We start from the raw sequence: 11742 nt of genomic DNA on the forward strand, positions 1-11742 counted from the left end.
TCATTTCTGGTCCAAATCTATTTCTAGAATAAAAATTATTCTACAAATAGAAAAATAAAATTGCCTTACCAAACTAATTTTTATTTCGCACCAAGATTTAGACAAAATGGTTGTTATGCGCGCCCTTGTCATCAACTCCAAAGTTAACTTGACTGAGTCATGAAAAGCGCCATCTTATAACCATTGCCACTCAAATTTACACAATCACACTAGCTAAACGCTTCACCAAATGATTTGATACTTACCATAAGAAAAGGAGCGAACGATAAATTCAAACCAAGCGAAACGATCACGAGTACCTAACGGATCTCTTCCATCGTTTGTCCATAATATGCCTCCATTATTTCCAAAGAATTAAGCATACCTAGCATGAGACATCACCCTGTACAGAATCGAAGCGAAGCATCGGTGAACACAAACCGCGCAAGTTCCACGTACATGTCGCCCGCTCCTCCTCGCGCTCGGTCGTGAATGCTAGCTCATGACATGATCCCTCTCCCGTACAACACGTCGCCACCTTCCACCCCGGAATTGACAAAGCTCGGTTGCCTCGTTATGCTATCGGCCCTGTCAGATGCCAGGACCGCTTTGGCGTTCCAATGCCAAGGCTGAAGGAACGGCGAAACAGGAGCGGGACAAGAAGGCGAGGGGTGAAGTATGACCGATCCCCAGTTCCGTGCTCCGGGCTTCGCTTCCTTCACTCTCCTCCTGACCAGCAACTTCCCCAAGTCTTCCTTTCTCATTTCCGACAAGCTCCGCACCATCGAAACACAAAGAAGAAGCACGAAAACCGCGTCCTCCTCGGGTATGAACTCCACCGCCAATAGCTTCCAGTTTATAAGAGCGGTTGCTCTTCCTGTCGGGTGTTCCTCTGTGATACGAACAACTGTTACAAAGTCGAGTTCTTCTTCGTCCAAGTCCAGGCCTTCATCTCCTTCATCGTCCAGCTCTGTGCCTTCGGCATCACTCTTGGGGTGAACTTTCTTGACTCTGTATTGCATTCTCCGGCCTATCAACAACTTCACCTGAAATCAGTGCATATTTGCCTGAAAATTCGGACCAATATTTGCCTGAAGATTTGAAATCTCAAAAAAGATTCTTGGCCTTACTGATGAATCAGAAGACGTTCGATTTCTCAAAGAAAACGTGAGGCCCGATCTTGATGTTGATGACTCCGATCGCAGCATCAGTTCGTCTCCGGAGGAAAACTGCCACGCAGCATCCCACTGCTCGGGAGGCTCTTTCGGCATAGCTGTTCCCACTACTTTCTCTGCACTAGATAATAGCAATTTGCTTCAGGGTCCTTCAGTAACATGGAAAACATGAGAAAGGAAAATTGCTCTGAGTCCCCATTAGGGTGAACGATGAGATGAATTAAACCAGCAAGGTTGAAAAGTACAGACCGTTTCCTCTGCCATTATGGTATTGACTGCCAAAAGATGACGCGAGGTGACTCATAACACACAGAAAATGGAAAAGTTTCAAGAACATACCAGGAGCTCTGCCAATAGAACCAGCGACATACGACCAAGAACCTTCGCGTATCTCGGTAATCCGGTCTTCCCACTTAACATTTGATGGATTTTCGCCACCTCTTCTCCAGAAGCCGCCTCCCACCCTTTTATCCAACAATGTCAAAAACTTGTGTCATTGGGAGCGAGAAGAAATCGTGCAATCTCAGGTTTTAGAATCTACCTGAAGTACAGTTACTATGCACATGACAAGAAATTATGAGTAAGGAATGACTTGTTTTGCAGCTGATCGATATTCCCCATACGCAGAAATGTAGCAGAACTTTACCTTATTCGTACGACAAAACATCCTCTTCCTGCATGGTCAAGAACAGTCCTTGACAACCATCGACCTTCTTGAGGCCGATAATGGTTCATCCTCAGTATCTCATCGGAGATCATGGCTCCTGAATCATCAGTGACTCTATCCGGCACACATTTTAACAGATAGGGTGCTTGAACCGGTGGAGTTATTGAAGAAACAATACCAACCCCTTGTTCAACTTCTCTGCCTAAAGTAAGAGTCGGCGCCCCAAGTAAATCGTTCCAAAAAAACGCCTCGGCATTCTTTAACTTACTTCCTTTGAAACAGCCACCACCACGATGACGGAATTCTATCACAAGGCCTCTGGTTCCAAACTCACAGTAGAGGTGCCAAACCATTTGCCAGGAATCATACAAAATGCTGGATAGGGGCTTATCCATCTTAAGCTCTTTGTGGCACCGTATAGCACAGAGACGCACAAAATCACGTGTCATCTTCTCCTGCATCGGCTTCATCTTTGGACTGAGCCTCGCAAACATGCACACCTGTAATATGTGCCATCGGTACATTCATACTGAGGTTCATTTCAGTTTTTTAGTCATCCTAAGCCTTACTTGCTAACCATTGTCTCAGGTAGCATTTGATGCATAAAAGTAAAGATCTGCCCAAAACAACTTGATTCACCAGGTTCAGCAAATTGTCCTAATACACAATCCACTTAGGAAACTACTTAGACCTTGTCACTGTCCTGATTGTTAACGCCCATTAGAACTTCACTTCAATTGAACAGAGTCAGTTTGGATATAAGACACGATACACCGACTGACATAATAAAACTGGTGCTCCCTGCCCCCTCGAGTCAATCCCACAAGCCTCTATGTGAAATTAATTCTCTTACCACTGCATTCAAATACAAATCAACCCCCTCTAACTGAATCACTCCGAGTTACCAAAGCTCTTGCAGAGCTATCCTTGGCATAATTTTGCATATCATTCCTTGGCTTAGGCAGAACTCTACCATTTTTCAAATCTAAGCCTTTGGTGTCAAAATTTCATCATCTCCTAGACTTCAGTACTTGAGTACATTTACCTCAATGGACCAAAACCACTACAACGATGGAGGAAGGGATGCATCAAACAGTAGTCTCACCTCAAGCAGAAATCTAGGCATCAAGGATTTGTATTTGGTGTTGACATCAGTGTCGAACACTTCCCAGTATACCGGTGGCTTAAACGAGGGTACTCCTTGCCTGTCCAAAGCGATCCGGCCTCCTGCTTTCTCGTAAGGTTGATCAAAGGTTCCTTCCCACAGCTTCTTGGTTTCTTCCACTTCTTCTTCCTCCACAGTTTCCCACACTCTTGCCACCTTGCTGACATTGCACTTAGCTTCTTTCATGTCTTCTGCATATACTGTTGGATAGCTCTGAATCATTATTTGCCACAGCGGAAATTCTAGTAAGATAAAGATGCTATTCAAATATTCATTTCCACAAGAAAGAAAAGGTAATTCAGCATCTGTTTCTGTTTCTCTGCGAGATCTTGCAGCGGTTTTCATGATGTTTTTAATTGGTGAATAATATATGAAGGAGAACATAATCCTGTGGCAATCTTATAAAGGGAGACGAATAAGTAGTTACTTGAACAGAATCTCTGTATTAATCAATGATGGAAGAAAATACTTTATGTAACCATCAGTAACCCAACAAGAACTTAAAGAAATAGATAATAGAACCCATTAATCTCACCTGATGAGTTAGCCACATGATGAGAATATCGCCAGTAGGCACGAAGCGGCTGCACTTATCCGATACTCTCGGCAAGATATACAAGAACCCCTTATATCTTGGTCTCGCCGCTATCAGGTACATAATCTCAGTCATGTAGGGTTCCGAGAACTTCGAATACAAGGTCCTTTGCTTCAACGCTTCACTCAAAAGATCTTCATTTCTCACAAGTGGGAGGGGGGACTCTGAATTCGCTTCATTCTCAAAAGGCTCAGATGGATATCTGAGTACCCAGATTTCTCTGCATCTGTTCAATGCATATTCTTCGTTCTCTTCATCAAAGATGGTCGGCTTACCGATGAGTTTCGAGAATCTTGATTCACAGTATTGCCCATAGTTCACCTGGAAGCAGCGCCTTTTAAGAACCAAACTTGGAAACGAGATAGCATTATTCTCGATTGGCCTTAACAATATCTAATTGGACATGGAGAGTTTCGAACGAATGAACTAGTTAATGGAAACTCTCACTGGATAGTCTCCTCGATTTCACTCTAACCACATCAAATTTATCCATGAACAACCAGCACAATCAGTTGAAATACGCTCATTTTCACCCAAAGTTACCTACTTCCAAACGATCATGAACTTCACACACTTCAATCCTTCATACTTCTTACAGAACAGAGTTATCTAACGCAGATGGCGAAATCAAGTTGAACTTACTGGGTTCAGTGTATGACAAAACCAAACCCATTCAACATCTAGAGGAGGAAGAACCCTGGGAGGCGTTGACCCCACTGAGATTTCAGCAACCAACGGCATCCACAGCTCTTCATACCTGCAAAAAAGAGAACACAACAATCAAGAAAATGGAAACTTTTCCACACTACCACTTCACAGTCCGCCGCATTTTGATCTCAGGCCACTTGAGAATTGCTCAAGATGAGAACTTTTTCCACCTCCTGATGGCTTCAACAATGGCAGGTCTCTCATGAAGCCAAAGCGACTCGTTCACAGTCCTCAAGAACCCAATGTTCCGCCTGACCGCCGAAACAAGATCCAAGCTCACTCCTACAGTCTCTCTCTCGGATACTTCACTGAGGCTTCTCGACACCGACATGATCAAACAAGACAGCGCGAGATCCAATCTTGATCTTTGTCAACGAGCGTCAAAACATTGAGCAGTTCCGGTGAATAGTTGATGGGTGCTGCTGTGGTGGAGCTGGGAAGAACACCTGAAAAAAAAGGAATGTCGTGACCGAACGGAGGGACAAGAAGTGATGGGGGAAGGAAAGGGTTTTCGCCACGTGGCAACCGAACGGAGGGACAAGAAGTGATGGGGGAAGGAAAGGGTTTTCGCCACGTGGCAAGGTGGTTGCGGCTTTCAGGTATACGCAAAGCATTCAGAAGAAGAAGAATTTAGACCGTTCGTTGCTTTTCATCCTCAGATATCAACTATCGTCTAATCTCTTATAATGACATTGATCATGGCCGCTAAATTCACGTCATTACAAAAATCGCATGTGATTATGACGGAGAGCGCCTCGATCGAAGATCCAAGTTAAACTCGAGACGTTCCGACACGAAGCGGAAGGAATAAAATATAAATTGCTTAGCTAATTCATACGAGTCGGTTGTCTTTTCAATCGCATTTCGTAAGCAATTCGACCTTCTTATTTTTGGTGGGAAGAGGAGTTGCGTGATCGACGAAATTCCTCCTCTCTCTCTCTCTCTCTCTCTCTCTCTTGTTCTGTCTTAACGTGGATTCCATTGAATGATCAAGAAACCATCTTTTTGGTTAATGTTTGTTTAAGGGATTAAAATAAGGTGGTAATTGCCAATTGGTTATGAGATGGTCTAGACAGCGAAGCAGTCCATTAAAGTAAGTTAGCAAGTTCTTATCGACAAATCCAGATGCAGGAGGGAGAGATCTTTGACGGGTGACGAAGCAAGTACAGAGGTCTATAAATTAGCCAGACGATTTCGCTGTCGAATGAAGCGGGTACATGTATGAGATCCGGACTCCGCATGCGCGGTCATGGGAAAAATTACCCCAAAAATATCTTAAATTTATTGTATTTAAGTATTTATATCAATGTAATCTTAAACATTTCGATTTGATCAATTTAATCACAAATTTTTTAACAATTTGTCAATGTAATTCATGTAATCAATTTTGATCAGAAATTAATGACGTAGACGGCAGCCCGGCCCAAGCTCAGAGTTGGGCGACGACCGCAACCTTTACCCGGTGGGCGACAACAGAAAATGATAATCTTTAAAGATGATGATTCAGTATAATCGTTTAATTAAAATTACATGTGAAACCAAATCGATCATAGAGCCTGTGACAGGATAGGTTTTAGATTTCAAAAATCGAGAAATTTGTTCCAATGAATAGATTTTCAGTGAAGTTTAGACGGGAAATCTGAAACCGGCCGCCCTAAATGTTCCTGACGTTGGACAAGGGCCAAGGGGTCACTGTGGATGGTGGGGAAAACTCGAGAAACGTGTGGATGAGGGACGAGCTTGGATGCACGAAAGAAAAATGGGACGACATTGATGGGAAACATCCCCCCACCCTTGCAATTCATTCCACTTTCATCGCCACGCCGCGACACGGTCGACCGACCAAGGAGATTCGGCGGGTCATTGCTTTCGATTTGGTACGCGGTTTTTGGCCGTTAGCGACGTCCCACGCCTAATCCACTTGACCACAAAAAGCCATCGCCATCCAATTTTTAAGTTGTCTCCAAACATTTGATGACCCCGCACCAGCCGATAATTCGAACGTTTAATTTAGGATAAATTTTACCTTTCGTCCCTGTACTTTCACGAATTTTTTCCAATTAAATCACGTAATTTGTAATCAAATTGACGTACTTTTAATATTTCTAATTAAGTCGATTTGCTTTCATAAGCTTTTTTAATGTAATATCTTTGACATTAAATTCAGCCAAACCGGAGGGAATTTGATTGTTCGGAGTATGACTTAGATAGATAAATAAAAATACTTAGATGGCCACCTTAGCTAAATGTCATCCGCACCGTACTCCAACACAGTCCATTAATTTTCTGCGAGGCCCATCTAGGCATCCCATAGTAAGCTAAATTGCATCCACAATCGAACTTGGCCTGATTTGATGCTTGAGAGACTAGATTAGAGAATCTATGAAAATAGAGGGACTTGTTTAGAAAATTTTAAAAGTAGAAAAACTTGATTAAAACAAGCATAGAAATGCACCAAGTGTTCTGCCCATAGCTTCTTGGGGCATTCACGTGGGCAGATACCATTAAGAAAATTAGATGGGTAGGGTTTCCTCTCTTCTCTCCCTCACCAGCCGCCAAACCCCACTCTTCCTATGGCGTGTTTGCTGAGGGAGAGTGATCGCTCTCTCTCCCTCTCCCTCTCCCTCTTTATTCCTTTATCTATATACCCTTATCTACGAGATTCATTGATTTCGCAAGACGTCGGCTTTCTTCTTGTGGAGAGTTTTGTAAAAATTCGAAAGGTGAGCGTCTCGAAAGAATCTGTTATTTCGGATTGGCGCACTCGCTCCTTCTTTGGTGCTTGCTCCATACTATTGAGCGTTCCACTAATTTACGAGGCTCCTCTACTACTATATTTAGCGATCGGTTTATCCGAAAATAATTTTGTGATCAACGGATATCTCTTTTGCAAATCTTCCCTCCCGATCTAAAACTAAACTTAGATTTGGGTCTCTCCCGATCTAAAACTATATTTAGATTTAGATGATTTTCTATTCCAATCTATGAATAAATCTGGGATTCACAAGATGTTTTCTGTACTCTTTCAACCTATTGAGATTGTTATTGTCTTTATATGGCGATGATGCTGGAGACACCGAACCTAGGCTTGCATCGTCTTTTAACAAAGCCATAGCTGCTGGAGAAGAAAATCTCGACGTGTGCTCATCAACGATGTAGATGCGAGATTCAATGATTGGTCATCGATTGTGCTTTGATGCTATATGAGACCCTTATTTATAGAATGAGCGAGTCTTTACAAAGAGTATCAAATTAATTTATCTTTCATATTTACTTACTTTATTTGATTTGCATCTTTTTCTTGAAATTATGAAATGAAAATTTTCCTTTCAACCAAAAAAAAAAACATGGACGGATAGCGGGAATCGAATCGGCGTCTCTAGGATACATCGGGGAAATGTATCAGGTGTCATAGCTAATCGAGCTTTAACATTCAACCATAGATGCTTAGTAGGGATCCTCACTTTATTCGGTGTCAATTAGGCAATTAAACAGTCATGGGCGGCGAGGGATGTTGACCTCATTTTAAAAGCCCGCATCATCACAATGAAAATGGCCCCTATGATAAAAACATGAAAAATTCCAAATAATGACCCAAAGTACTCTCATTTTCTCAAATAAGAGTCCGAATTGAACTTTGTTTTGCATAAGGGCTCGAAGTGGAATAACAGTTTCGAGCAAAGGCCCGAAATGGCCATAGATCTAAAAAAATGGCCCGACCTAAAGGGTATTTTCATCATTTCTCCTTTTTGATTTTTTGACCTTTTTTTTCTTTATTTTTTCCTTTTTATTTTTTTTTTAAATGAAAAAAAAGGAATACACAGGCGGGAGGGGTTGCCTCTCCATTGCCGGTGGGGCGTCAATAAAGGCTGGCAACCCCGCCGACCAAAGGTGAGAGCCAGCATGCCCTCTCCCAAATTTGGGTAAGGGTCGCTAGCCCTCACACAGGTACGGGCAAGGATCACCGGCCCTCTGACTAGGGCGACACCCAAGAAAACGCATTAGTTTCTGATTGCTTGGCTTGATGATCTCTTGTTTTTCTAGGTGTTCTTATTTTTTTGTTTGCATTGGATCTTCGTGACGTTTATGAGATTTGGTCTTTTCCTTGAAGAGGACGACATGCCCAAGAAAACGCACTGGTTTCTAGGTTAGTGGTGGTGGAGGGAAGAGAGGAAGAGGTTGGGGTTTGGCCAAGAGGAGGAGGATGAGTGGAGGACGTCGATGCTGGGTGTCACCCTGTTAGGTCGAGGGCTGACAGTGCGGTGTGGCCACCAGTGGGAGGGGCAGCCCTTTTGCCTATGCGTGTATTTTTTTTTAACTCTTAAAAAAATAGAAAAGGAAAAGATGAATGAAAAAGACAAAATAAAAAATAAAAAATAAAATGACAAAAATGCCCTTGAGATTCAAGCCATTCTTTGATATAAAGTTCACTTCAAGCCCTTATTTGAAAAATGAAGACACTCGAGTCCTTATTTAGAATTTTCCCATAAAAATATATACCACAAAACACAAGGGCCATAGCTCATGGGCAATCAAGTGAAATTATATATAATCCTATGACTCCATTTATCCAAGGTTTTTGGTGGAAAAAAAAATGTGAATGAAAAATCCCACTCTGCAAGGTTTTCGCATAAAGGGTTGGACCAAAATATTCCACTCTCCAATTAATTAACCATAGACATATTTTAGTTGACAACGTCACTAGATTACTCTTGTGAGATCGAAATATCTTTACTAAAGGGTTGGAATATCTCTATTCTCAACAATTAAAGCATCCGAGGATGCGATAATAAAATTGATTTAGTAACGAAAAAATAAAAAATCGATATAACCCCTTTGATATAAGGCTGCGTTTGATTATCGGGATATAAGTCAAAATAAGATATATTTCATCCCATCTTGTATTTGGCAGCTATCCGGAATAGGATAAAGATGAATATAGAGGAATATAGCCAAGATAAAAAAAAAAAAATCCCTAGGGGAGGAGGTGGAATAAATCGGAATAGGATTTCTCAAGAGAATAGACATGAGGAAAACCGGGTTTTTCTCATAAGCACCACCTCTCCTTCATGTTGGATTGCCTTTCCGTAGCACCGGACCGCCTCTCTAGCAAGGTGGTCGCCCCTCCGATGGCAGCAATTGTCAAATATGGCCACCTCTCCAGCGACGTCAAGCTAGGTCTTCGATAGCAAAGCTAGATATCTCTACATCCGTATTCTTAATCAATTGTTTGGCTTGATATGAGACCATGTCTCTCGTTCTTTAACAGCTTGAACCACTCCTACATTCGAAAGTGATCTCAACATATTATGAAGAACTCGAAATTGATTATCGACTTTCAAAATGGGTCTCGACATTCGAGAGAGCTCTCTTGGACAACCTCCACGAGTGCATCTTCAATTTACGAAAAAAAGCCGAATAATTAGATTGTTCATCACTTATTTACTCACTTGATAAGACAACGAGTAAGTCGAGCGGGTCATTCTCAAAGGATTCGACTCCAAATCAAGACCCTCGATTTTACGGGATTTGCTCCATCGATGTTGTGCTCGAATTCAAATGGCACAAACCTTTGCTCAACAAATCTCTCATCAAAACTCATGAATAATTTCTAATGCGTCCCGCTATTTCAGCAAAATAGAATTGATCTCAACCGCTCTTTGCCTCTACTTATCCGACTTTAAATTCATAATTCACCAAACAGTAAATAGAATATGAAAAAATATTTCGACTCTTTATCCTAACCTATCTAGTTTTATCCCGACTAGAAATTCGAATGATCAAACACAGTCAAAATGATTAAAGGATAAGTGGCACTATCACAGGACCTACATGGATCAGTGGTTGGGATCAAAAGTCCGAAAAATCATTGAATATACACCATTGGATGTACAACGCTAGTCATTATCGGCCAGAACAGATTTCAATCCCAATTCAAGTGAGTGAATCATTTACATGATCAGTTGACCATCACGTGCGCAGACATGGGCACTTCTACTGTACCTTTCAAAATGACAAGTAGTCCCAAATTGAACCGATTCACCCAAAAAAATTTGCATCAAGAGGACAAAGTACTACTAAAAGTTCAATCACAAAAACATCAGGGTCTTTGCTCAGTTTGTCATCCTTTGTTTATCCCTTTCTTGGCCTCGCGGGTCGAATTCCTTTGCTTGATTTCGAACATCTTACCACAAGATCATCCGCTGGCAATGCCTGAAAGCTTAATTAAGTTGAGGCTGCTATGCATACATGTATCAATCTGTCAATAGCACTGCTAAAAGTACCAATGCAATTCACAAGTGTTTGCTAAAGCTGGTAAAGCTGTAGAGATACATATATTTCCAAGAAGAAAGAACGAAACAGAGGAGGGAAAAGGAGAGCACCAGCTCAAGATCAATGAGAGAAAAAAAAAAAAGAGGCAGGAATATAGTTCCCTCAGAAACCAAATATGAAGAGATCGTTCAAATCATGGGATGATCAGCATTAGCATGGTATATCCCAAACATCACAGGGAACAATCTGCAGAATCCAGAAAACAAGATTCTTCAATGAATTATAGGAACCCAAAATGTTTTCTTTTTAATATCATATATACGATTAACTATTTTCGCCAGTATTTTCAAATATTTTTTTATTATTCATTATTTTATAAGAACAAAAACGATCATTTTTCAAAGAACCTTGAGTTTTTTCGCAAAACAGAGGCACCTACGAAAGCAGAAATCAAGAAATCTGAAAGCAGAGCATGTTCTTTTTCCTTCTGGCCACAAGCACAGAACAATTCTTTGAAACAGCCCTTCTTCACTGAGCCTCAAACGATGGATTTCAGCATCGAAAAGAGCCGTTCGAACAGACAGAAACCATCCGAATTCAATTCCCTCAGATCAAGTGGAAACATCTTTTTTTTCAATCACATAAAGGTCAGGTATACATTAGCATGGTTCAATTGAAATCGTCATTGGGAGCATAACCTATGCAGTCTCCTCAAGAATCCATCAACGCTGAAATGAAACGACGGAAATCAAAATAAGGCGAAACCCAGAAATCTTCCCGGATCGACGAAGGAAACCATCCAGCATCGTAATCCGCTTGTGAAAGAAAAAGAGGTTGACTTTCAGGGCTCAGATAAACGTTGGAAACAAGAATTCAACTCCCTGACCTGAGACAGGCCTCGTAATGAGCTGGGATTATGAACATTTATCATCACTGCTAAAATCACCTCCACAAATAACGACGACGACGACAGTAATCATCCATCGAACAAAGAAGCAAAACGGCGCGAAAACAGAGGAATTAGCAGGAAAAGAGAGAGGGTTTGCCAAGAAGGACTCGTGGAAACGAGCAAGAATCGCTTGACGGCTTCCGCTGCAAGACGGCAGCGAAGAGGTTGAAGGGGGGGTTTTATAGAGAGGGACGACGAGAAGCTCGACTTAGGGTTTTGCTCTCTAATGGG

At 41.7% G+C, this 11742-nt stretch overlaps 1 protein-coding gene and 2 non-coding genes across 5 annotated transcripts; all 3 read right to left on the reverse strand.

The window, feature by feature from the left end:
* Positions 1 to 297: 297 nt before the first annotated feature.
* LOC115752850 (glycine-rich domain-containing protein 1) lies at positions 298 to 4809 on the reverse strand. Of its 3 annotated transcripts, XM_030691234.2 has the most exons (8): positions 4460 to 4809; positions 4224 to 4338; positions 3522 to 3902; positions 2927 to 3199; positions 1801 to 2321; positions 1494 to 1618; positions 1110 to 1270; positions 298 to 1025 (listed from the first exon to the last, which is right to left on the reverse strand). In XM_030691234.2, exons 1-8 carry the CDS (start codon positions 4618 to 4620, stop codon positions 480 to 482), a joined length of 2283 nt encoding a protein of 760 aa, XP_030547094.2. In that variant the 5' UTR covers positions 4621 to 4809; the 3' UTR covers positions 298 to 479. The 3 variants fall into 3 exon arrangements, with proteins under 3 accessions (XP_030547094.2, XP_048132866.1, XP_048132871.1); XM_048276909.1 differs by lacking the exon at positions 298 to 1025 and having other exon boundaries at positions 1128 to 1275; XM_048276914.1 differs by lacking the exon at positions 298 to 1025 and having other exon boundaries at positions 1162 to 1303.
* Positions 4810 to 10717: 5908 nt separating this feature from the next.
* On the reverse strand, positions 10718 to 10805 carry LOC115752866. Its single transcript, XR_004016810.1, has one exon. It is a non-coding gene; the product is annotated as a small nucleolar RNA snoR53Y (small nucleolar RNA).
* Positions 10806 to 11402: 597 nt separating this feature from the next.
* On the reverse strand, positions 11403 to 11503 carry LOC115752865. The gene has a single exon (XR_004016809.1). It is a non-coding gene; the product is annotated as a small nucleolar RNA snoR69Y (small nucleolar RNA).
* Between the last annotated feature and the right edge of the window lie 239 nt (positions 11504 to 11742).

This window comes from Rhodamnia argentea, chromosome 1 (genome assembly GCF_020921035.1).
Source record: "Rhodamnia argentea isolate NSW1041297 chromosome 1, ASM2092103v1, whole genome shotgun sequence".
Taxonomy (NCBI): domain Eukaryota; kingdom Viridiplantae; phylum Streptophyta; class Magnoliopsida; order Myrtales; family Myrtaceae; genus Rhodamnia; species Rhodamnia argentea.

Coding starts and splice junctions, on each gene's coding strand:
- LOC115752850 (XM_030691234.2), bottom strand. CDS start 4,620: ATGTCGGTGTCGAGAAGCCTCAGTGAAGTATCCGAGAGAGAGACTGTA. Junction 4,339..4,459: donor ATTGTTGAAGCCATCAGGAG/GTGGAAAAAGTT, acceptor TCTTTTTTGCAG/GTATGAAGAGCTGTGGATGC. Junction 3,200..3,521: donor TCATGTGGCTAACTCATCAG/GTGAGATTAATG, acceptor ATAATGATTCAG/AGCTATCCAACAGTATATGC.